The sequence below is a fragment of the Falco peregrinus genome, chromosome 2 (assembly GCF_023634155.1).
Source record: "Falco peregrinus isolate bFalPer1 chromosome 2, bFalPer1.pri, whole genome shotgun sequence".
NCBI classification, from domain to species: Eukaryota; Metazoa; Chordata; class Aves; order Falconiformes; family Falconidae; genus Falco; species Falco peregrinus.
In genome coordinates this window covers 114,202,264-114,225,913 of record NC_073722.1, presented here as the reverse complement: position 1 = coordinate 114,225,913, position 23,650 = coordinate 114,202,264, and the positions used below count along the sequence as shown (strand labels likewise).

At 39.1% G+C, this 23,650-nt stretch overlaps 1 protein-coding gene across 1 annotated transcript in view; it reads left to right on the top strand.

The window, feature by feature from the left end:
- TNRC6C (trinucleotide repeat containing adaptor 6C) overlaps positions 1-23,650 on the top strand; it is a 219,528-nt gene that overhangs the window by 124,399 nt on the left and 71,479 nt on the right. Inside the window, 2 exon segments of the mRNA XM_055795203.1 lie at positions 3,856-3,955; positions 4,811-4,832. Coding sequence (XP_055651178.1) covers positions 3,893-3,955; positions 4,811-4,832 — 85 coding nt within the window. The 5' untranslated portion in view covers positions 3,856-3,892.

Sequence of the window (23,650 nt, the reverse complement as noted above, 5' to 3'; positions counted from 1 at the left end):
CTATGTAAATAAATCTTCAGTATCTTAAATATGCAAATAAAATTCATTAGGCTGTTAGGTTTGGAGCTGTGTCACATGGAGGGATGAGACAGGTCTTAGTTTAGTCCGCAGCTATTGCAGGAACTTCTGAATTACAAACCACTATATGGGTAATAACCTTGCATGTTAATAACACAAGTGGACTCTTCTTGAAACTTGTTTTAGAACACAATATTCCCAAAAGGTGTATTGCAGAATCCTGTTAGAATCAGTGCTAATTCAAAATACCAGCTGTGGTTTCAGATGTGAAAGCAATCCAATATCTGATACCAACTAGAAAACTGAAGTTCTCACTGAGCTTAGTAAAGCCAATCAGCCTAGATGTGTTAATTTTTAAAAGGGATTAATAAACCTTTCTGCAACAGGCTTTGACAGAACATAGCCATAGTTCTCGAGCTGTTCTGACCATGACCTGCATTTTGTCTTGCTTTCCTATTCAGAAAGAGCTCTTAAGCGTGTGTACTTTAAAGATAATCTTGGTTTAGATGTGGATTTGATAAGCTAATTGCAATCTGGAAAAACAACACTTGACACTATAATAAAACTCTTTGGTCTCTGCTCATAAAAGTCTCCCGTGGTTCTGATACATCAGATCCATGTATATGAAAAAGGTAAACTCCTACTAATATACTCTAAGACACTTCTGGTTTAAATCATATCATCTTTGTATTCATAATTTTTGTAGTGTATATACTGTAACAGATTAAATTGTCGCTCAGGAAGTAAAACTGAAGCACATGACTTTGACAATGTAATCAAACTTTATATAGCAATGTTTTTATTGTTTTCCTTTTGTTTTGCTCTTAGATGACTAATTTCTGCCTAGAAGTGACAGGAAGAGTTGTTGTCTGAGAGGCCACTTGGAGCTTTATTACTATTTTAAGCATATTTAAAGCACATGTATTCAGAAGTGTCATTATGTAAATCGGTTTTGAAAACTGAACTCCATTAAAAATTACAGTATCATTTTCTGAGTTAATCTGAGGCTATTTTAATCTCAACTAAAAAAACCCAAGCCACAACCAAATAGCTTTCTGCTAGGAGTGGCACTTCTACCTCTTATGTTGTAATTGATATGATAGTATGGTAATAAAATACACTGTATTTTTAAAAGAGCAGAATGTTTGCTCTTTGGTTTTGAAAAGCCTCTGACGTGGTATGTTGCCTGCATAAGGGAGGGAATAACAGTGCTTGGGAAACGTCAAAACAACCATCTTTAGGGAACAGAAAGGCTGGGAATAGAGAAGTTCTAAGTGGAGCCCAGTCTCAGTGAAGAGACTTTGGCAGTGATGAAAGTTGGTCCCCAGCGTGGGACACTTGTAAGGTTCGGCCGGGCAGGGTGCTGGAGCATCTTGTCTAGGCTGTGCTTTTGCGAAGGAAGATTGGACCAGACAATGCTCGAGGTCCCTCCCAGCCTGGTAGTCTATGATTCTATGAAAGGAACTCGATGTAAAAAAGCCCTAACAAGAAAATCAGGAAATATATACTTTCATAGCTTAAAGAAACCTTGGCAAATTAAGCAAAGTGGTAGTGATTTTTTTGGGGTGTGTGTGTGTTTTTATAGTTTGTTTGCTTTGTTTTGTTTAAATACTGCACTGACTGTTGAAAGGGATTTAAATGTCATTGTGGTGTCCTGGAATTGATGTAATGTTGTGGGTTTTCTTAAGTACGAGCAAGAGGAAACCAAAAATATTCTCATTTTGCACTGACTTGTTTCATTCACCTGCTTTTTAAAAAAAAAAAAAAAAAAAAGGCTAGAACTTCCTTTGGCGATAGTCTGACAGCTTGGGAGAGTTCACTTGAAGACATGGGCTTTGTAGAGTCTGATGTGACTTGGGTAGGGAGCACTAAAACTGAAGGGACTGAATGTTGTTACTTTGTAGTTACAGAAATCCTGGGGACTTCTGTTCTTTCCCAGAGCTAACAGGAATAAAGTCAAATCTGTTATGGTTTCAACTCCATTTCTTTGGGCAATGTAATTCATCCCTTTTTGCAAAGTCCTAGAAAACCCATTCAGAAGTACAATTTTAAATACTCTTAAGTGCAGTATGACATATGTGATACAAATACCCAGCTGTAACTCTCAAGAGCAAAATGTTTATCAGACATGGATTTACAGTACAATATTTGAAAATGGCCCTTTGAAATTGGCATGAAATTGAGCAAGCATGGAGGTGATGAATTTTTTGTCATGACAGAAGGTGCTTCAGTATTTAAAATACAGATATCTAATGCCACTTCAGATGTCCAGCGCTCCCATTGTGCACCAAGCACTTCCAGATGTGCCTGACCTCCAGCTGCTGTTCCAGAGTCTGGGTCTTGCCATATCTGTCAATATCTGCTTCTGTCAATAGTTTGAGTGCTGCAAAGTGTCTAAAAAGGGCACCAACACCTATGTTTAGACCTCTGTATTCCTTACTGTAATGTTTATTATTTTGTGTAACACACGGAAAAGGGAAGCTGCTTTTGGTTTAGTCTGGAGCGCTGTGCAGGATCTTTGTAAGCATTAAAGCATCTATGTCTAAAGCCAAAATCAGTATTTTCAGGCAAGTGAAAAAAACAGGGCACCCTTCAACAGTCAAAATTCCCCCCAAATTACTACAATAATCCTTTTTATTAATAAAAAGGGAAACTATGTAAGCATGTGCAAACTTAATAAAAGGAAAATAAAAGAAGCGGTTAAAAGGCAAAAAGTTTCATGGGGAATGTTTGAAGACGCAATGAGCAAAATCTGGAGTATCTTTTACCTGTAGGTAAAGGGAAGCCCTGCCCTGCCCTGTTGTGATAAAACCATTGAGCAAAGAGTTTTGTAGCTAAAAAGACCTTTTTTAACAAACAACAAAAGGCAAGGGTTGTAGACTTTGGTAAGTTAAATGTAAAGCAATAATAAGTTAAGCTAGAAGTGATCTCATTGAATAATTGGAAGACCTCAAACACAATAATAATAGTAATGGTTTCAGCCCAACAGAAACTGAGTATTCTCAGAAGATCTGTCAGGCTAATAAATGATCAAAACCTACAGAGCTGTGAAGGAAGATAAAATAGTTATAGAGAAGTAAATTAATTAATTTGCATTGGTATTTATTTGGAAGGATGTTGGGGAGAGTCATTGTTATAGCCATTTATTATGGTGCTGGACAAAGAAAACATAGATGGTGGCGTTTCAAATAGATGTTCTTCTTGATTTGGGACAATTTAGGTTAAATTTTAACCAAGATGCTGCTGGAACAGTCTTGCTTCGTATTCATGCAAATTCTTCAGCTAGAATTTATAGGATGGACAAAAGCTACAATGATTTGAATTAATCTGGGCATTAGTTTACAAGTCCTTGAGAACAAATTTGATGCATATGAGAAATTAATACAGTATGTGTTTGATCAGAAAAAGAAAAATAGCTGGAAAATAATGTGCTTGCTCATGATCTTTAAGGTGTGTTGTGAATCATAGCTGTTGAAAGCCAGCAGAACTTGCATTAATTACTTGGGGTTTGTTCAGTGTCATCTCCCTCTTTTCTGCCGTGCCCCCCCCCAACTTCCTTTCCCTAGAATGTGCTAATATTAAGTAATACTTTTGAGTGAATGTGAAAAGACGCTCCAAACAAACTGTATTCTTTCTGAAATTTTATCGACTACTATTTTATTTGACATTGGTTTTAATTTTGGAAGAGCTTTTAAATAATTATTTTATTATAGCATTGGAAGTGGCCTTTTTTTGGACTTGAGATGTAGAAAGTTAGCAATATAAGAATGGAATGCTTACCTTCCTAGATAAACTTCATCTTATTGAAAAGCTCTTCTCAACCTTTATTCTTAATAGGGAGAAAGAACAAGAAACACAAGAAGAGGAACATTTGATGGAAGAAAAGAAAAAGAAAAAGCAGGAAGAAAAGAAAAAGAAGGAAGGTGCTCAGAAAAAGGTTTGTTCATGTTACTGTTTTAAATGATATATTCAGTTTTACGTGTAATGTACAGATACTGGTTTTAACTCTGTGAATAATTCTGACACAAGTGAGCAAGTCCTGTTGACTTTGAGTGAGGTTGCGGTCAGAAAATCTCTGTAAAAGCAGTTGTGACAGTTCATTAGCATTCCCAAGCTGCTTACCATCCCCTGATGTTAAGTTACTGCTCCCACAGCTGTGTCACGTGAATATTCCTCATCAGCGTCAATGCACAGTTAACTGGATTAGTCTCAACTGATACTGAAGTGACTGTGGATTCTGAGGCCATTGCGCATTTTCTGTGGTGTGCATTTTCCTGTCTCATTTTCTGGATTACATAGTTTCAATCTTAAATGGTCCTTAGGATGTGGATAGGAATTGATCACTGTTTTTTCCAGGTTAAAAACTAGGCATTATTAAAAAAAAAAAAAGTGGATAGATTCCAAATGGATTAGAAAGGGTAGGTCTTCACAAAATGTGCAGTTAATCCACGTAAGATAATGGTGTGTATGAATTCAAAAGGATACAGGACAATGCATGGAAGTCAATTCTGCTGAGTGTTAAAAAGGTCATAAATGTACCATTTGGTTCAGGATTTATACTGTCTCTTTGGCCTCTGCTTTTGGCTTCCATCAGCCAAGTGTAGCTGTTCCATTAGACGAGGTATATGCTCCTAATATCTGGAATTAAACTAACATTCTCCAATCCTTAGTTCAAACTAATGCTGATTTATGTAAGCAGTTCCTGCAAAAAGTTAGACCTGCAGCCCTATAATCATTAGGTATCATTTTGAATATTAAGTAGTTGATTTGTTTTGTTCTTTTCTTCTTTCAGGCTGCTGAACAAAAAACCAAAGGTAAATTCGCGTTTATTCTTGGTGAACCGTTTGGTATTTTTGTAAGTTCATTTAAAAAATGTGCTTGTACTTTTTATTCCTTGTGTCTTTTTAATGGGGAGAGTATATCTTACCAGGATAATTCTGTTCGTAGACTTTTGTTGAAGGAGCTGACTATGTATTATCAGCATAAGCTTTTTCTTTGCTTATCTTGCTAGGTATTATGTGACACATTTTTGACAAGAATATATGGATTAAATTTCTGTGAAATATAAGAACGTATGTCATCTTTTTTGTCTAATGTCAAGACAGATGTAGTTTTCTATTTAGTTGCTAGTAGTTATTTATCTATTTCAGAGACAACTAATTGCCACCAAAAAGGGTGAATCTCTCCCCCTGCATGCATGATTCAACTCATTGAACTTAGAAGAAAGCTGTTTCCCTCACTGCCTTTTTTCCTCTCCGTGTGGGTTTTCTACATGAGTGAATTGAACTGGTTTGCAGCACAGATGAGCAAGGCATTCTCCTTTTCGGGGCAGTGAACTCCTAGGTGCTCTAGGAGAAATGTTAATGAAGCTATGGCCTCAAAAAGGGTGAGGAAGAGAGTCAAGGTAATGCCTCTCTTCTGCAGCTGTTGGCAAACAGTTGTTTTATCTGGTCTGTCCTTTGATTTACATGGCACCACACAGAACTCAGGGCTGTGGAACAGTTCTGAACGAGTTAATATGCACTGTTACTTATTGCTGGGTAATTAGGTGACAGACAAGTACAGCTTCCCAGATTCCCAAAGACTGGGAATTTAGAGAAGAGCCAAGCCTAACATATGGGGTTGACAAAACAACTTATGTTTCAAACACTTTTTATGTGTTTATACAGCAGAATTTAAGTATTGCTTCAGTAATACTGCATTCAGAAAAATAGTCTTAACTCCATAACAAAGAAACTCTAACAAGTAATTTATTCAAATTATGTCCTTTTCTTTCCAAATTGTTCTTTCATAGAAAGTATGAAATTAGAAAATTTTCATCTGAATTGTGTTGCATCTGCCCTGTAAGATCTCATGTAGTTCATAACAGTGGATTTTGTTGTCAGGAGAAGAAGGTAGCAGAAATAGCTAAGCCCCTCAAAATCTTCATTGAATGAAAAAATTCAGAATTAAAGATACATCAGAGCAATTTCTATCTAAATGGAATATTTCTGTTTCCACGCTACTACGTGTTTTGTTCTCTGTATCCACTCATTTCTGTGTGAAAAGGTTTCACTGTTCTATAATGTATTATAATGACTTTTTAATGTCATAATTCAATGGTGGATGTTTTTGCTGTCAAAGTAACTAAGTTAATTTTCAAGTGTTAATACAGTGGCTCTTCATTTCTGTTAATATTGAAACACAGTGCCTCTGCTTTCCTCTGTGGGATATTGTTATTTCTGTCTTTGTTGTGACAGCTTTGTTTTTAATTGCTTGAAAATGTCAAGTTTAAGTTTTCAAAAGTAGCATGATAGTAACTCCAGTTTTTCAGGTACACTTGTGAGCTAATTTCTTTCAAATTTAGGGAATGCGTTCCTCCATCTGTTTGGGGTATTTTTTTTGTCCATTATCTTTGTATTTAGGCATCCCGCGCTACTGCTATAAAATATGAATTGGGCAGAAGATAGCAGTAAGTAAAGGTAGTTATGTTAAAGATTAAGCAGTCCTGGCTTTTATTGTTTCATCTATCAGAAGCAGCAATGCACCTTTTTGTAGGCTTTGCTGGAAAGAGTTGACCTGGCCTGTAGAGGAACCAAACGGCTCGTGGGCAGCACAAGGGGCAGTGGTTACAGTGGCTAATTACAGCCATGTGGCTGACCCTTCTAATTGCCTTTGGCAGGCAACTGCTAGATGCTTTTAGGTTGCTCTGTGGGAATGTCTTATTTCCACTTCATGATGCGGTTTTCTTACATTTATCCTTAAGAGGGTTGTACACAAGCTTATGGTAGGTAGCAGGAATTTCTTAAAATATAGAAAATATTAATTCTAAGTTTGAATGAATGTTTTTCATACAGTATTCAAAGTTGACTATAAACTTTTAATTCAGTACTGCACCAAGTTACGTTGTTTTAATACATTTTTAAGTATGTTATTTTGATACATTTTTAAAGTTGAATGACAAATGCTACTAGAATTAAAAGGCAGTACGGGGATCATAATTGAATTTGATTTATTTATTTCGTATCTGGGACACAGCAATTAAATTCTTTGTAAAGACAGGATGACACAGTAAAACTGGGTGAATTGACTGCAGCAGGTACTGCATGCCAATGTACAGGGTGTATTAAGTCAAAGGCTAAAACTAGGCTGGAACTGAACCTTTTGCAAAACATTCCTATTCTAGATTTCAGAAGGACAAGAACTTTATGAATGTGACTTGATGTAGCTGCTTGTGGTAACTTAGGAAAAAAACCCCACGCTTCATTTCATGTAGGTGTCATTCAGTTGTGCAACTCGGTTGCTATAGCAGTGATTGATGCTTAACACTGTTTGGGTCATATTGGAGAAAACTGTTACACATATGGGATATGGAAGGGTTTTTTCTGGTTTTGTTTTTCGGCTGATTGGAGACAGTATGTTTGTTCTGTTTCTTGTTTGCTCTCAGCAGTATTTTTGAAGCAGAAGGTGCTTTCTTGTAGTAGCTAGGATGGGACAAACAGTGGGACTTGTTAAGCAGTAGGAAAGTTAGCCTGCGGCTTATTCTGTACTAAAAACATATGCTGTGATCAAGGTGCTTTTTAATTAATGTTAAGATTTTGAATTACTTCTCTAGCACAATGGAAAATGTGGAGATACTGTCCTATCTAATAATTAACTCAAAGGCTTTGTATGCGTAGTAATAATTCGCTCTAAGATGCTACTGGCTGTTGCACGTTCAGTTGCTGGTGAGGCCTCTGGAAAGAGAAACTAGTAAAGAGGAAGGAGGTTTCCTGTGGGGGGGTGTACGGTGTGTTGTCAGTTAAATACTGCTCTGAGGCCTCAGACTGAGCTGAATGTTTCCATTTGTGATGTGGAGCACAAACCCCTTCCAAAATAAACACGTGTTCCACCAATAGAGGAAAGGTATGTGGCTGCTTCTGGAGTTACTGGTCCAGGGGTAGGAAGTGCTCCCTTACACAGCTCTTGTGTCTGTTTAAACAAATTACTTTTTTCTGTTTAAACAAGGATCCAACTCTTTAAAGTCTTCTCTACATAACAACTGCTTCAGTTTCTACTTCTCTTCTGCAACATTGTCTGCCAGAGTATTTTTGTTAGGCTGACTCTTATAAATACCCTGTTGGCAACAATTCTAGGGAATGTGTGAAAGGAAAAAAAAGATTGAAGAGCTGATAAGTAGCTGAAATGTTTCTCAATTACTTGAAAACAAATGAAAGTAGTCTTCCTGTTCAGCTGGAGAGGAGCACTGCAGAATTAGATGAGGTGGGAAATCAACATGTTTTTATTGCGCACTGTGCATTTGTACTTCCACAGTACTGTTCTTTTATGGTAATTTTTTTGAGAACAGGACTATTGAGCACAGCCTATTAGTGTTTATTTTAAGTATGTAAACTCTTGCCAGTTTATATGCACTTCATAAAGAAACTTCGTGTATAAAGGCTTTTGTAATGAAAACACTCAGCTGTAACTACCAGTAAAAGTTTTGCACTGTTTGGTAAATAGTCACTAGTATGGTAAATGGCTGTTACTCACTAACTACAGGGGACTTCTAAGAGACTGATGCTTGTGGTAAATACTATGAGGTCAACGTATTTTGCTGCCTAACTCTTCTAGCCATCTTGTTCAGGTTTAGTCAGCACATAGGTGATCTGTTCCTTTACTGCTTTACTCCCATCCCAGCTGAATTCTGTGTCTAAAAGTTGAAGTGTTGGCATAAAATAGCTTAAGTGGGTTGTTACTCAGACATCTGCCACAGTAATTGAAAAGCAAAATACCTATCCATTTCTCCAGCATTATCTACAATGAAGGTAAGTGTTAAATCTGCAAGCACAGAAGTAAAAAAAAATTTTTTTAGTCTAACATAGGAGATACTTCAGTAAACATTTGATTAGAAACGTTAATCTGGAAGATACTTTTTTTTTCCCCTTTAGTCTAAAGCAGATGGCCAGTCTCTGCCTCTTTGAACTTCATGGTACTTGTAGGTCTGTCTTTAGCATGTTCGTGGCATGGAGCATGGAAGAGAGATGTGGACTTTCTAAGGGGAAAATGGGAACTTCAGCTCACTGCTTGTGGGATGAAGCAGGATTGCACGAGATGGAATAGCTGCAATAATCCTGGGATTCAGCAGCCTGTCCAGTGCTGCCCATCCTCTGTTAAGGTGGTGCAGTGTATCCTGAGCTTGAGCATCATTCCCCACTTGTGCTCTGTTTCTGGAGCTTTCCCCTCGTCTTGGGACTCCTCATTGTATGAGGATTTTGATATGCAGCTTGCAGAGTCAGGAAGGTTGTTAGCAGACTGAGACGTTATTCTGCCAAGGTAGACGCTTTAATATGTTTTATTTCGGGGGGCTTAAAAATAACAGAAAGCATTTAACAGTATGTGGTTGCTTGATAAGCCATTTGTGGTGTCGCAAGTGTTGGCATACTTTCTTCAGATTATTTTTAAAACTTGCCTAGCATTTTTTTATACTACAAGCAGTACTGTCTATTTTATCTGGAGGAGCATGGTCAACTGTATTGTAAATGGGAGTTAAAAGGAAAAAAAGAATGAAGGAAAAGATCTGAGATCCTGTCGCCTGCGCTGGCATTTCTGTTTGGATGGCAGAAGCAGTGGAATCCCTTTCTTGAAAGCCAGGTATTTTCATTTCCAAATCAACCATGTAGATGGTTGCATCATTTTAAATTGATTCTTTACTTACCCTGCCCAAATAGGCTGTTAGTGTTCTCTGTGTGAACTTGTTTGGATGTGAATTACCTTCCTGTAACCTAACGCTTAGTTCTGCTCATACAGAAATGCAGTTTTATGTACATTGATGTGCTTTTTCTGGCTGAGGTAGATACTACAGTTGTTTAATGGTAATACTGTAGGAAGTAAGGAAAACTAAACTTTATAGAGAATTTAATCAGTATTTTAAGTATAGTCATGAGTATATAGTCATAAGGAACACAATCGGTCTTTAGGAAAACTCAAAACTTTTTTTTTTTTTGATTGTGTCATATTATTGTAGGAACCAGTAGAGGTTCATACATAAGATTAGAAAATGTGTTTCAACCTACAAATGAGGTATGATTTACAACAGACTTACAACCTCTGACTCATTTGAGTATTTATAGCTTATGCTTGAATATCTGCCTCTGCCATCTTGTTAGTTAAGTGCTGTGTTTGTACTGAACTGCTGAACATTGTAGTGACAAAATGTGCCATAAATCATCATTGCAGGAGGAGGGGGAGCACTGTAATAAGTTCTTCAATTAGGTCTTAATATGCAGTCATTTGATAACGCAATGATAACCTATTGCCATATGTTAAGGCTTTATAAAAAAAAAATGTTTTCTTTTTGATAAACATTATCATCATGGTGTTTTGCTATTATAAGTATCTTTAAACAAACATGAATTTGTTCTTATAAGCAAGATACCACTTCTCTGATAGGGAAGTGATTATGATTTTACAATCTGCAAAGAACAGAGTATCAAGATAGTTTGTAGAGTCCCTGCCATAATCCTGGGTGAAAAGGAATAGAAAATACAAAGATTGGAGTGGGCAGGAAGAGAAATTCGCATATTCAAGGAGACAAAGCAAGAAGAATGAGCTGGGAGGCTTGGAGTTAACTAGTACAGAAAAAAACTTTGGTTTCCTGCTTATTGTTTCGGGTGGGATGGCTGTGACATGCTGTCTTGAGTTGTGGTGGCAGTAGTTCAGTGCTATTTAATACACTCTTGCTCTCACAAGTTGTAAGCAACATTATGAATATCTTGCTTCAAATGAACATTGCCATTATGAAGCAAAGGAGAAAAATTGAAGGTAACAAGTAAGTGTATGGATAATCTTTACTAAACTGCAAGCTGTATTTGCGAGCACTTTCTGTGTTAGTCCTTGCTGGTTTGCTAGTCCCATCTAGTGATAAGTTGTAGCATTGAGAATTGGTGTCTTTTTGCAGGAGAGGGTTTGTCAAGGCTGGACACCTTGACCCTGCAACCAAGGACTGACTGTTCTGAAGGTTTAGGTCTTCTGTAGCTCTTGTGAAGCTGTGTAGATCCCTTAGCTTTTAAATGAACGCTCTTCAGGCACCAAAGCAATTATTACAGGTTTTTGGCAAAAGCATTTATGTCTTAAAGAAAAACAAACACATGCAAAACTCCAGGGGTTCTTGAAAATAAAATGGAAACCATGAGATATATTCTTCCTAATGTGCTCCTACTCTGAGCTGCATTTACAGGACAGCTGCCCTCCAAAGAGGTGCAGAGTGCTTTGGTATCTTTGCCTAGAGTTGCTGCTGCTTCTTACTGCTCGAGTAAGCACCTCCGGTCCCATTCAGTGGTTGCTTTGTAAGCTTTGCAGATGCCTTGGCTGGATATAGAAAAGTAGGTAAGAGCTCAAGTCAGAGATCCTTGACAATTCTTATTATTCCTCAGAGGTAGTTTTTACTCCTAGAGATACTCTGTTGTAGTTTGCCATCATGCAAATTTAGGCATGTGCTTATAATACAAATACAGACAGAATATTGCTCTAGTCTTCCCTGTGGTTTGCCTTTTCTCAGTTTCCGCCATTAGAAAGAGATCTGGGCTTATCAGATTGAGGACGGCAACAGCCTGACCTGTATATATGTAGTTTTAAAACTGGGAGCTTTTCAACACGAGACACAGTTGACAAAGTATTTTTCAAATGCTCTGAATGTTGTAAGGACTGATATCCTGCTTAAAGGCAGTAGGACTACATGCTTTCACCTGTCCATTGTCAAATAAATTTCAAGCCTGGGATATTATCTCTACAAGAGTACTCTGTGCAAAGAGAATAAGGATAAATTAAGTAACACCAGTTTGGCTTTTCTCATCTAGACCTAATTGTCAGGGTGCCCCTTGGTGGGCAATGCCTGTCAGATAAATCCCTGGCTTGCTTTCTGAAAAACAAAACAACTGCCAGTACAGTTGTTGACAACTGAATATTCTAGAATATAAATTTTATCACAGCTACACAATGATAATAGTGGTAGTTATGATCAAACTGCATGCTGTTTTATGGTTATTTATCTGCCCACAGTGTGTGCTTTCATACTCGGCGATAGACTGCTTTTTCAGCAATGGGCATTGCCTAATGCAGTGTTTAAGCATGTAGACTGTGAAACGGTCAAACTGCTGCACTTTCTGGCATCACAACAGTTCAGACAATAGCATGTATTATGTTCTTTTATCGGTCTGCTTGTCAAATAACTGTTTTCTAATTATAAACAGAATGCTGTCTGATATTTGTTGTCCATCAGAGCGTATATGCCCCAGTACTAGAGACCAGGTGCATTTTTCCATTTTAACATACCAGCACTATGTTCTGTATCTAGTGATAATAACGGGGAACACCTCCCTGCATTGCTTAGCTTTCTTGCCCACCCAGCAGAGTCTTGAGGTTGTTTTTCTCTTGGAAGTGGCTTTATGGCACAGCTCACCTATGTTATCAGTGTGGCCCTCCCTTTACTTTCAAAATTAAAGCCTGTCACTTGCTTTTACCCTTCTTTTAAAGAAACTTGTACATGAAGGCAGTTTCTTGTCTTCCCTGAGGACTGTCTCACTTAGGTCATTGTTTCATGGGAAACTGTTGGTTGCTGTGATGCCTTTCCATGAAAACCTATCAGCTTTGAATTACTTGCAGTGTGCGGCCCACTTTCCATTATTAGATTATCATCTATATATCTATACCCTGAGGAGGCTTGTATTGCATATAAATATAATATCTGTAAGATCTGCGAACTGTAAGCTTGAAGAGAGGTTCCTCAGGAAATGCATTAGCTCAGTTTGGTAACGACTGTTCTGAGAGAGATGCAGGTTTTCTAATGTTTCTTGCTCCCTTCCTTGGGAAGGATGGAAACGGCTTCGAACTGTAACTCTAGTACATGCTCTTGGGGTAGTTACTCTACAAATGCTGAAGAGGGTTGTCTTGGGAAAATGAAGGAAACGAAGACGTGTTCTGATTCTTCGACGCTGTGTGTGAAGCCTTTGGCCTGAGGGACCTGGTGTTCTCCTGTTGACTATCTGGTGTTAACATTCCTCTGCTCTGAGAACCTGGGCTGCCTCTTGACTTCCCTGTGTTTTGCTAGATGATTTTAATGCTTTTCCTGAGTCGTTAAAGGTGGTAGCCCATACTTTGCAAATCCTACAGGACTACTTAAAATGTCTGTTTAACCAGCTCACACTCTGGTGAATGCTCTGAAGCATTCTGGCCAGGTTTGCCTGGTGCATCTGATCATTCAGATTACTCCTGAACTGGTTTAGGTGGTGTAGTGTGCGTTAGTATCCTAAGAGGTGGTTACTCATGAGGTTGATTGCAGGTCCAAGATCACCATGAAAGGAGGTGATTTTCTTTTTAAGCATCCAGCCCTGGCTTTGTGTCGTGGCAGCAGTGGCTCATACTAAGCAGTTCTTGTGGGACCTGCGTTTAATAGTACCACGAAATGCTTTGGACACTCCTCAGCTGCCCTAAGCTTGTCAGCAACCATTATTACTCTTCGCCCAAGGGGAATGGCTGAACTTGAGGCATGATTTAAGCTCATGATTGCCTCTTCCCTTGGTAACAGAAGAAGTTCTCTGTCTTATCATAGAGTTTCCTGAAGATCCATCCTCCTGTTTTCAGGATGCTTTTAATGTTTCTGACATAATTTCGGATTTGGCTGCTTCAGATTTCTTTTTTTTTAATTCATCTCTATGGAGCTGAACCTTTCATCTTTCCAAGGCCAGGCAGGCTCTCATGAACTTCTGTTTGGAAGCACATGAGTTCCTAAGCTCCAGAACTGGTGAGTCCTCAACTCCATTAAAAATTAAAATGCCACACTGAAGTCTTAGAATTGTAGGACTAGATATATCCCTTTAGGTGAGCAGGAAGGGATTGTCTTATCCATCTCCCCACTGCCAGACAGGCCCATCAGATGTTCTTGAAAGATGTCTTGATTATTTCTGGAAAGTCATCTTCGTACTCAGCCTGAACAGTTTTTCCTGTAACTTAAGCCCATTTTTTCTTGGCTGATTTGCCCAGTATGTGGACAGCAGATCTTTCCCCTCCTCTGCAGGGGCCTTTCTGTCTATCCTCTTTTATACGTAACAGCCCACTTAGTTGTGCCTCGTGCTAGTGTTTTCAAGCTGTTTTCCAAACCATAATAATTTATGTTTCTCTGCTTTGGAACTCCTTCCAGTTAGGTTAGTCCAGGATTATTTTTTAAATGCAGTTTCTGTATGTCGTGGTTTAACCCCAGCTGGCAACTCAGCCCCATGCAGCCGCTTGCTCACTGGCCTCACAGGGGCAAGGGGGAGAGGATCGGTGAATAAGTGGGAAAACTCGTGAGCTGTCATAAAGACAGTTTAATAGGTAAAGCAGAAGCTGCCCATACAAGCAAAGCAAAACAAGGAATTCATTCACCACTTCCCATGGGCGGGCAGGGGTTCAGCCATCGCCAGGAGAGCAGGGCTCCAGCATATATGATGGTGAGTGACCTGGAAGACAAACACCGTAACTCCAAACATCCCTTCCTCTTTCTTCCCTCAGCTTTGTCTGCTGAGCATGATGCCATATGGTATGGGACATCCCTTGGGCCAGTGGGGTCAGCTGTCCTGGCTGTGTCCCCTCCCAGCTCCCTGTGTCCCCCAGCCTGCTCGCTGTGGGGTGGGTGAGGAGCAGAAGAGTCCTTGGCTCTGTGTGAGCGCTGCTCAGCAGTAACAGAAACATCCCTCCTTTATCCGTGCTGTTTTCAGCACAAATCCAAAACACAGCTCCATACTAGCTACTGTGAAGAAAATTAACTCTATCGCAGCCAAAACCAGCACACTGTAATTTAAGGATTATTAAGTAACCTTTGAGTTAACCTGTGTAACTGCAACCTACTGCCGTTTACAAGTAAAATCTGAGGCTTATTTTTTGTGCCTCTCAGGCTCACTCCATTACACCTCTGTAATCCAAGCTGTTTCATAGCAGTGCTGCTGCTGATTTTTCTCATTATCTGTCCCTCAACTCGTCTTCCTATAAGATGCTCCCAGATTTCAGATGCCCTCTTCCCTTAATTCTGTGAGGATCTTGAATTGGTACTGTGGAGTTTCTTCTTCATCTCTTCTTCTTTCTCCTCTTAGATCACTAACCATTTTCCCTCTGCAGGTAGTCCTCTGAAGCATACATTTAAATTCATTATTTACTTTAATTTCCCAACAGTTTCTGCAGAAGTTGTTTAGGCCTGATAAACAAATGATAAGAAAACTTCCTGACTGCTGGAGGTGGTAGGCTGTCCCTGCTGCATTTTCAGTTCTTTTCTGATGTACGTATGAGGGAGGCCCTTCCCTTCCGTTTGCTCTGGCATCTGAGCGGTGACTTCCCCCTCAAGAAGAGAAAGTCTTCAGGGTGAAATAGGAAGAAAATAAGGTATTCGATGCTATGTTTCTGACATAGGCTCCATCATAATTCTTACCTTGGTATCTGCCATCTTCCAAGAGTAATAATTTATTTGTTATATAGTTATTTCTAATCTTGTCCAATATTCATAATGGGAAAGCAAATGAAAAGTCTTCTTCAGCCTCCTCAGTCATTGAGCTCTTTCTTCCCAGAAAAGGATCCATGGGTGTTCTTCACCTTTTTTCTCCCTCACTAACCAGGAGACTCCAGAACCCACATCTCTGCCTCGCCTTCCCTTTAGTGTACTTCTCAGAAGTCTGTTTTGCCTTGTTACAATGTACTGCTTACTGTAGAGAGCCTGCCTGTAGCTCTGCCAGTATTTTGCTGTGAAACACAGCTGATTTCTCAGCCAGGTCAGATTTCTGCTCTTTTACTGTAGGTGAATGAGGCTTGCATCAGAAAACGTCTTTGACTCATTGTGGCCATTTGGGATCACTTTCTGGCTTAATTCAGAATAGATTTTTCAAAAAGCTTTAGGTGCATTTTCTGGGAAAATATTTTTCCTAAACTCCATTGCGGAGTTTGTGGTCGTTATCCTTTTTCTGTTTGAGTAGTTGCAAGGACTGTGCTGAGGACTGCTTAGATCTCACTGGGAAGCTCTAAGTCACTCCCTCTTCAAGAAAGAGACTTCTGCCATGAAAATCACTTCAGCTTGAAGAAGAGCTTCTGTCATGGTTGGCTATGGTGGGGGCACGAACATCAAACAAAAAAGAGAAATAATGTCAGAATGTCACCTGTAGATGTACAACTTGCTTACATTCTTCTGAAAAGAAAAGCAATAAAGAGAAGGTGGGTTGAGAGTGAAGATGGTTTTGTTTATTGACACAGAACTAAAACTCTTGAAAGTTTGGAAGGTATAGTAGCAATACCTTTATCAAGTTTAAAGTTAAATTTGAAAGTGTTTTAAAGCTTCCAAAATACTAATTTAATTTCTTATAAATTAAATAAGGTATTCTCACTATCTCTTGATGTCTTATAGTGTCTTGTCCATTCAGGTATGCTTTTGTGCAGTGCTAGGATAACCAAGTCAATTCCATGAGCATGTACGGCATTTCTCCAGTTTGTTCCCTCAATGCTAAAATATATTTTTGAATATGAAGACTTTGTGATTTGGTGCCTTATTATGGCTACTAAGACTTTTTAAAAAAATTCTAGTTCTGACTTAGAAATTCTGGATAATAATTTAGATACAGAGTAACAATGAACACTTAAATCCATAATCCCATTTTACTGATGCCTCCCTGCAGGCGGGATGTTGCAAAGCTTACCTTGTTCTGCTGCTCCATTGGATTGTCGCTGCATTCATGCACCCTTGCTTTTCTCATTTGCTTTTATGCCTGTTTTTTTAACTGAGATTCAGAAAAAAAATTAATACTTGTTTACCATGTTCTTTTAATGGAAGCCTTGACTTTCCTGTGGGTGTTTAACAGAACTTGGAACTGGTGTCATTGTCACCAGGGTGGCCAGTGGCAGATATGAAAATACCGTGTGCTCCCCCTGCTGTTAGTGGCTGCCTTCTCACACCGTGATGGAGTTTCTTTTTGAAAAGTAAATAATGTGGTTTGTAATCCTAGAAGAGGATTAATGTCAGATAGGGCCCATTTTTGCCTGAAATATCTTGGTGAGCCTTCAATATGAGTTGGACAGGGCCATTGAGACAACATTAATACCATCAGCTGACAATTATAACTTGCCCTTTATTTACGCTGGGGGCATCTTAGATTTGCCTTTGCAGCTGACTGTTCTCCTCTAATGTGCAAAAAACTACTACAAAGTTAATATATTGTTAGGTAGATCTGTAAAACCATTAAAGAGCTGTTATTGTAGCCTGCCTAGACAAGCATGGTATTTTCCTTTACTTGCACTTGGTCTTATTGCAAAAAGTTTTCTTTTTTTTCTGCAAAAAAGCAGAAATAAAACCCTTTGGAAACTGGACACAACCATTAAAGGTGTGGGATTTTACTAAAAGCTTACATGTGTGCAGAGAAGAAAAATCTTCGGGTGTCACGTATTAAACCTCACTGTATTTCACAGGTGAACCATCTAAAATGCTGGTGCTATTTCTTTTGGATTAAGTCTAAGCACATCTGCATGAAATAAACTTGTGTAATATATGTGGAGTAATTGGGTATTCCTTCCTAGTAAGGGGAAGACGTGTGTCTAAAATAAACTGAGCAGAATTTTTGAATTAAAATGAAGTAATAATATTAAGTTATTATTAGTAATCTTTATTAAAACATCTTTAATTTCTTTTAACATTCATGTAATAGAATCTGATTTACTGGGAGTGGCATTTAATTAATTTAATTCAATTTAGAGAGTTAACTCTATTACATATTAGTACAGAAAATTACCTCTGAACAGTCATTTCTCACTGGTGACATGCAATAAGTTAATTTAGCTCAGAGTTCGTTTGGGTGCATTGTGAGTTCTTAGTGGAAGTTGCTATGGTGACAGGCTGATCAACCAGAGCTGTCATCTAAAACAACAAATACACCAGCCCTGCTTTGCATAGTGACACTGCTGCTGCTGGGCTATAAACACTGACAGATGGATCCTCTCTGCTCCGTGCCTTTTTCTGGTCCTGGTTCTTTTAGTGAACTTGAGTGCTTAAATCGTCAGGGAGGCCAAGGCTGCATTGCACGGGTAGTGAAAAGCCTCCTGAGGAATGCCCGGTCATTCACAGACCTGCAGCACCTCTGCCCTTCTCACAAAAGGGGTTTTCTGCCAGACTGTTCAACAAATTGAACACTGAGGTTTAGGTTTGGAGTTTTGGGGATTTTTTTTTTTTTGGCTTCATCTTAGCTGCAGTGGAATTGTTGCAGAATCCCGGTTTGCTTTTATTTAGGAAATTATCCTGAAGAATCTGAAAAGGAGGAGGTCTGAAAACTGCTGGAGTGTCTTTCTTCATGTTTCTGAATAATTTAAATCCTGTTTTTCATATGTGGCATTCATGCGCAGTGACACTGGAGACATAAAAAAATCTGTTCAGCTTAAACTGAGTTAATGAAGAATGTGCTTCAGAGTCTGTGTTGAATCTGAAATGAAGAGTTTTCTTCAGATTCTCCAAGCTTTGCTATCAGGTAGATGAACTCTTCGTTCAGAACAAAAAACTTACAGTGAAGGGACTGTCTTTGGGAAATTCATGCAGAAAACCACTATCTGCATGTTAAATGTTTAGATTCAAAAGGAAGTATCAAAAGAACTGAAATATAAATTTTAAGTTCAGTGGTTTTTCTTCTCCACCACCCCATCCCCTCCCCCCCTTCCAGTGTGCAGACTTAAGCAGTACTTTGGTTTTTCTCTAGAGCATGACTTTAATTAGGTCTTATTTCTGGGCTTCAAATTTTTCTCAGTTGCTCATTTTTCTGAAGGCAAAGGAGTGAGGTTTCAGTAGGACTGCTTGCCTTTCCAGTACTGGGGACTGCATCCAAAAAAGGATGTAGAACCCCAAACCTTTGTCTAGATATAAAATCTGTGAAATTTTGTAGGTGCAGTCTCCTAAAGTGGTAACGATGTCCCTGTGGGTTTTGTATGTTTTTAAGAACCTACTTGCTGAAAGCATTAATTTTTAAAATAATTTTGTTAAACATAAATGAACACTTCTTCAGTTAACTCACTAAGGATCCAGACTTTGAAATCTAAGGCTAAAATATTTCAGGTTTAGCTTTTGTTGAGTTGGCTATATAAACAGTTTCTCCGGGTGATGCTGCCTGAGACTTCGAATATATCTACGCTGCTGGGGAGGAGGGGAAGCTGGTCCATGCTGAACTCCCTGTTGGCACTGCTTTGGTTACTCACGCTGACTGATTTAAAATGATAGCTCAGCTATCTCTATGCTATCTTTAGGAGTGTAGTATAAACATATTCTTAAGCCGCCTTTTGAGATAGTGTGAACTGGAAGGGTTATGCCAAAATTAGAGGCCTTTTACTGGTTGCCCACAAAATTGTTACTATTTTAGTATTGTACATAAAGTATTCATTTGGTACCATAAATGTACATGACAGTAGAGCCAAGACTCTGTTTACCCAGGACTTTAGTCAATTTGACATGTATACATAGTCTCATGATTTCAGCAGCACAGCCAGTGTCAGTAAAAATTATAGTTAATATCTCACCAGCAGACTTGTAATCTGCAAGCAGTTGATACCATGCTTTCAAGGAAATGTCTAAAGGGGGTTAAATAACGGTGCAGCATGCTCCCCCTGTATCCACCCCCCAAACCAAGTAAAATAATGTGAGAGACTGTATTTCTGATTTCCAGAACAAAAGCATGCGTGTGTGTGTGTGGTGAATCTGATGTGCCCAGGCTATGTTAGACCCAGTGTGGATTTGATACAAATTGTTGTATTCTCATGCTTTATAGGCCTGAGGCATTGGTAAGGTGTTGATCTCGGGCAGATGTGCAGGCTGCTTGTGTATACCTGGTAGGTCTGATGTGTCCTGGACACATTGATCTCGCTGTCCGCATGTTGATGCAGATCCATAAACACACAGTGGCAATCTCTAGGCATTACAGAAAAATAGCTGGAGTCCTTACCTACCTTCCAGCTCAGATTTCAGAGTGGAAAAAGAGGTTGTACGTGGCATGGCATGGATGCTTAGTATTTCCAGTTGTCCTGGGTGGGACACTGGTACTGGCTGTACTCTGGGACACTGAACTCCAGGGTTATCTTCCTTCCCTGCGGAGACCACGGGTCAGCACACGCGTTCTGAGTGCGCTATCATCTGTGCGCTGGGCGCTGCAGCTGAATGCATTTCTGTAGAAGCAGTCCAGGATAGAAATGATGCATATATGAGGCATCTCTTTACGGACCCAACCACTTTTGTATTTGAAACTGGAAGCATTTACGCTATGATTCACTCTCGCCTTGTCTTCAGCGTCTCCTCACCTCAGAAACTGTATGGGGTGAGCAGGTTCAGAGTCTCTGAAACGGATTCTGTTGCAAAAGGGCTGATTCTGACAGCAGTTGTTCGGCACAGTGTAGGCATTAATCACTTCCGAAGGCACAGGTTTGTTTATAATAGGGTTTTTTGCCTCTGCTTACTTAAATATAAAAACCACACGTTAATCTGTAAGATTAAGATTAAGAACCCAGCAGATTGCCCTGCTTTCTGTATTGTTTTAAACAGGTCTCAAGGCTTGTTCATGTGAACTGTAGCCTGTAGATGCATCACTGCTCAAGGTGCCAATGAAATTTTAGGTTCCTGTATACAGTAAAGCAGCCAAAGCTGAGATTATTCAATTTGTAAATTACTTATGAGCATACTGGTTACTGTGAATTTTCATATTTATCTGTTTGTGTATCATGATTTAACAATGATGGGGTTTCTACTGTAAAGATTATTTACTGTTCAGTCTGTGCCTGGAAGTGGCCTATTGCATGAAGAAAAAGAATGTTGCTGAGGTGTTGACTTAGCACCATTTGTAAATTGGTTTTAAAAGAAATTCTTTTGAATATGAAAACTGTGTAAAGCATTGTCTTAATGGGAGTAAATGCACGCAGTCATCTTAAAGGATTCAGTTCCTGGTTCTGCCCAGATTTCTTACACAACTCTGTATGAATTTATTTAATCTGTTACTATACGCTTGGATTTTCCCACTGTTACTTGCGATGATGATAGTGTTGGCATTGTGTAATTTAACCCTAGGCTGTTTCCTGCCCTCTCTGACTCTTTCATTGTCTAGTTACTGATGGGGTTGCATTGCCTGGAGCAACGCTTAGGAAGGCTTTGGAGGGCGAGAGCAGAGGTGAAGGAGGGAGCACATGCTTGTCACTCCTTCCTGGCTGGTAAAACGGTGTAATCCTTTACTGTGTTACCCAGTTGTTGATGCTGTGTGTTTTTGAGACTCTCGTGTCCTGTCGGTGGGCTATAATGTGCTTCCCTAGTTGGGTCTTTTTTAAATTAATTGGTGGAGTTTAGATGTTTCTAAATACTCTGGGAAGGAATAAATGATGTGAATCCTCTAGCTGTGAGGAGGGCTGAACTCACTTTATAGGAAAGTCTTATAGCGGAAACCTGAAAAATCTCTGCAAATGTTTCTAAACACTAGCTGTGAGCCACCCCTGTCTTCATTCAGAGCTGTCCTCTCAGTTCATTGTGGAGTGGTAGTTTCTTTCACAAGCAAATTCATCTCGGCATTCATCAATTCATCATCTTACCTCCCTTCTGTCCTATTGGGGCTGTTCTTAATGCTTTCGTTTCTTAATGTTATTAACACGAGTGATTAAAAACTTCTAATAGCTTCTTTTTTTTAATTGACAAGTTGGCTTTCTAATGTCAGTGCATTGTCCTGCTCTGCTCTGGTGGTGGAAACTGAGTTTACAGGGGTCTGAATTCAAAGTTAAATGTATGACACGTTAAATGCAATATGTCTGTGCTGAAATGTCGGAGGCTTCAGGGAAAATGTGGACTAGAGACCGGATTTTAGCAAGTTGTATTTATTTGTTTGTCATTGCTTTGCAATGGGTGCCTATTTGGACAAGTCTGTGTGCGGAGAGATGCACGTGATTAATACTGGTATTTGAGTTACATGAATTCATAAATGCAGCTTCACATCGCCTGCAAATTGGAGAACTATGGCTTGAAAGAAAACAGACAAATTGTTCAGTCTTGAAAGTTACCATCTGTTATCAGTTCACTTTCTGAAGAAATGTAACTGTGATAATTTAACTGTTCCATTACCCAGAATCTTGATTCATAGCTTGGACTTTTAAGTTAGAGGCCTGATGTGTATGGTCCAATTTCTGTTCATCAGTTAGGTCAGGGTAAACCCGTGTGTGCGCACGTAGAGCCTTCAGTAAACATGAGTTTGACTTGCAGTGAAAGAGCATCATATTTGCTTTGGATTATCAATCTATTGTTGATGTCAATCTATCAACTTAATTAACTGTACCATTTTTAATGGCACAGCTAATTAATCGTGAATTTGAAATTAAAATTATAATCAATGCCAACATGGAGGAAAGCAGGGAGGAAAATATTAAAGCTGTTAAGTCTTAAGTATTCTTTGCAAGACTGCTGCACGTGAAACCAACCTGAATAATGTAGAATGGGATTGAAGAAAACTTTTAAAAATACATGTTGAATCACACAAAACAGGTTTTGTATCTGTCCCTCAAAAGAAGTATTTGGCACCTTCTCTGCTGACAGATCTGAAAGAAAAAAAATGTAGATGCTGTTCCAGAAAGGGAAACAAAATCTAGTATCTGAGCTCTGAAGTATGCAAGGATCTATGTTTTTACTAGGAGCTTCTCCAGTTTTTAAGAGAAAAGTTAAATTTGTGAATATAGGGTTGTATCAAGAGTCAGGCTGGGATGGTTCGCGGTGCAGAGGTTCTGCAGCATGGTGGGCTGTGATGGGCTCACAAAGATAATGCAAACCCAGTTATGGTGGAGGGATAAAATGCTATTTGGTGTCGATACAATTTCAAGTTAACATTAATCAAGAACAAAATGGAGAGGGTCTGGACAAGTGGGGCTGATGAAGAAAGACCACATCTTCAACTTACTTAAAAAACAGCAGAAGCTGGAGAGAGCACTGTGGCTATCAACCTGAGAGAAAAATGATTTCTTTGTCCTGGCTGAGGGAAGTGGGAGAACCGAATGAGATGGATTTGGAGCTCCATTTTACATCTAGGATTGTAGAAAATAGTGCTAGAAAGGTTCTGGAGAGCTCACCTATTCCATCCTTTTGCCCTGAGACAAGATCACTATACCTGTATCATGTCTGCAGATAATCCTTAATCGTCCTTTTTGTTAGAAATATAAATCCTAGTCTCCCTGCTGCTGTTTAGGCCCAGCAAGTCTTGTCTTACTCACTGTGGGATGGAACAAATTATTTCCTCCTCTTTCTTTGTATTTTTCTTTTTCTTTCACCCACCCCCACTTTGTGTACCCGGTGTCTTCTAGACTGAACTACTTCTTTGCTTCTGTCTGCTGTGCTAGTTCATATTTTCAGGTTCCTGTTTCCTTCGTACTCTTTCCAGGTGGTCCAGCTCTTTCTTGAAGAGCGGTGGTGCCGGTGGGTGCAGGTAGTGCTGCAGTGAAGGCTTTGAGATGCCAGACTGAAGCAGAATGGTTACTTTGAGCCTCAGGGCTGGTTACTGAATTCTATTACACCACTTGTCGTCTTACAATAGCCTGATTTTTTTTTTTTTTTTATTTCCTTTTGGTTTGTGATCTGCTGAAACATTGCATCTTTTTCTGCAGAACTGCTATGGGACAAGTT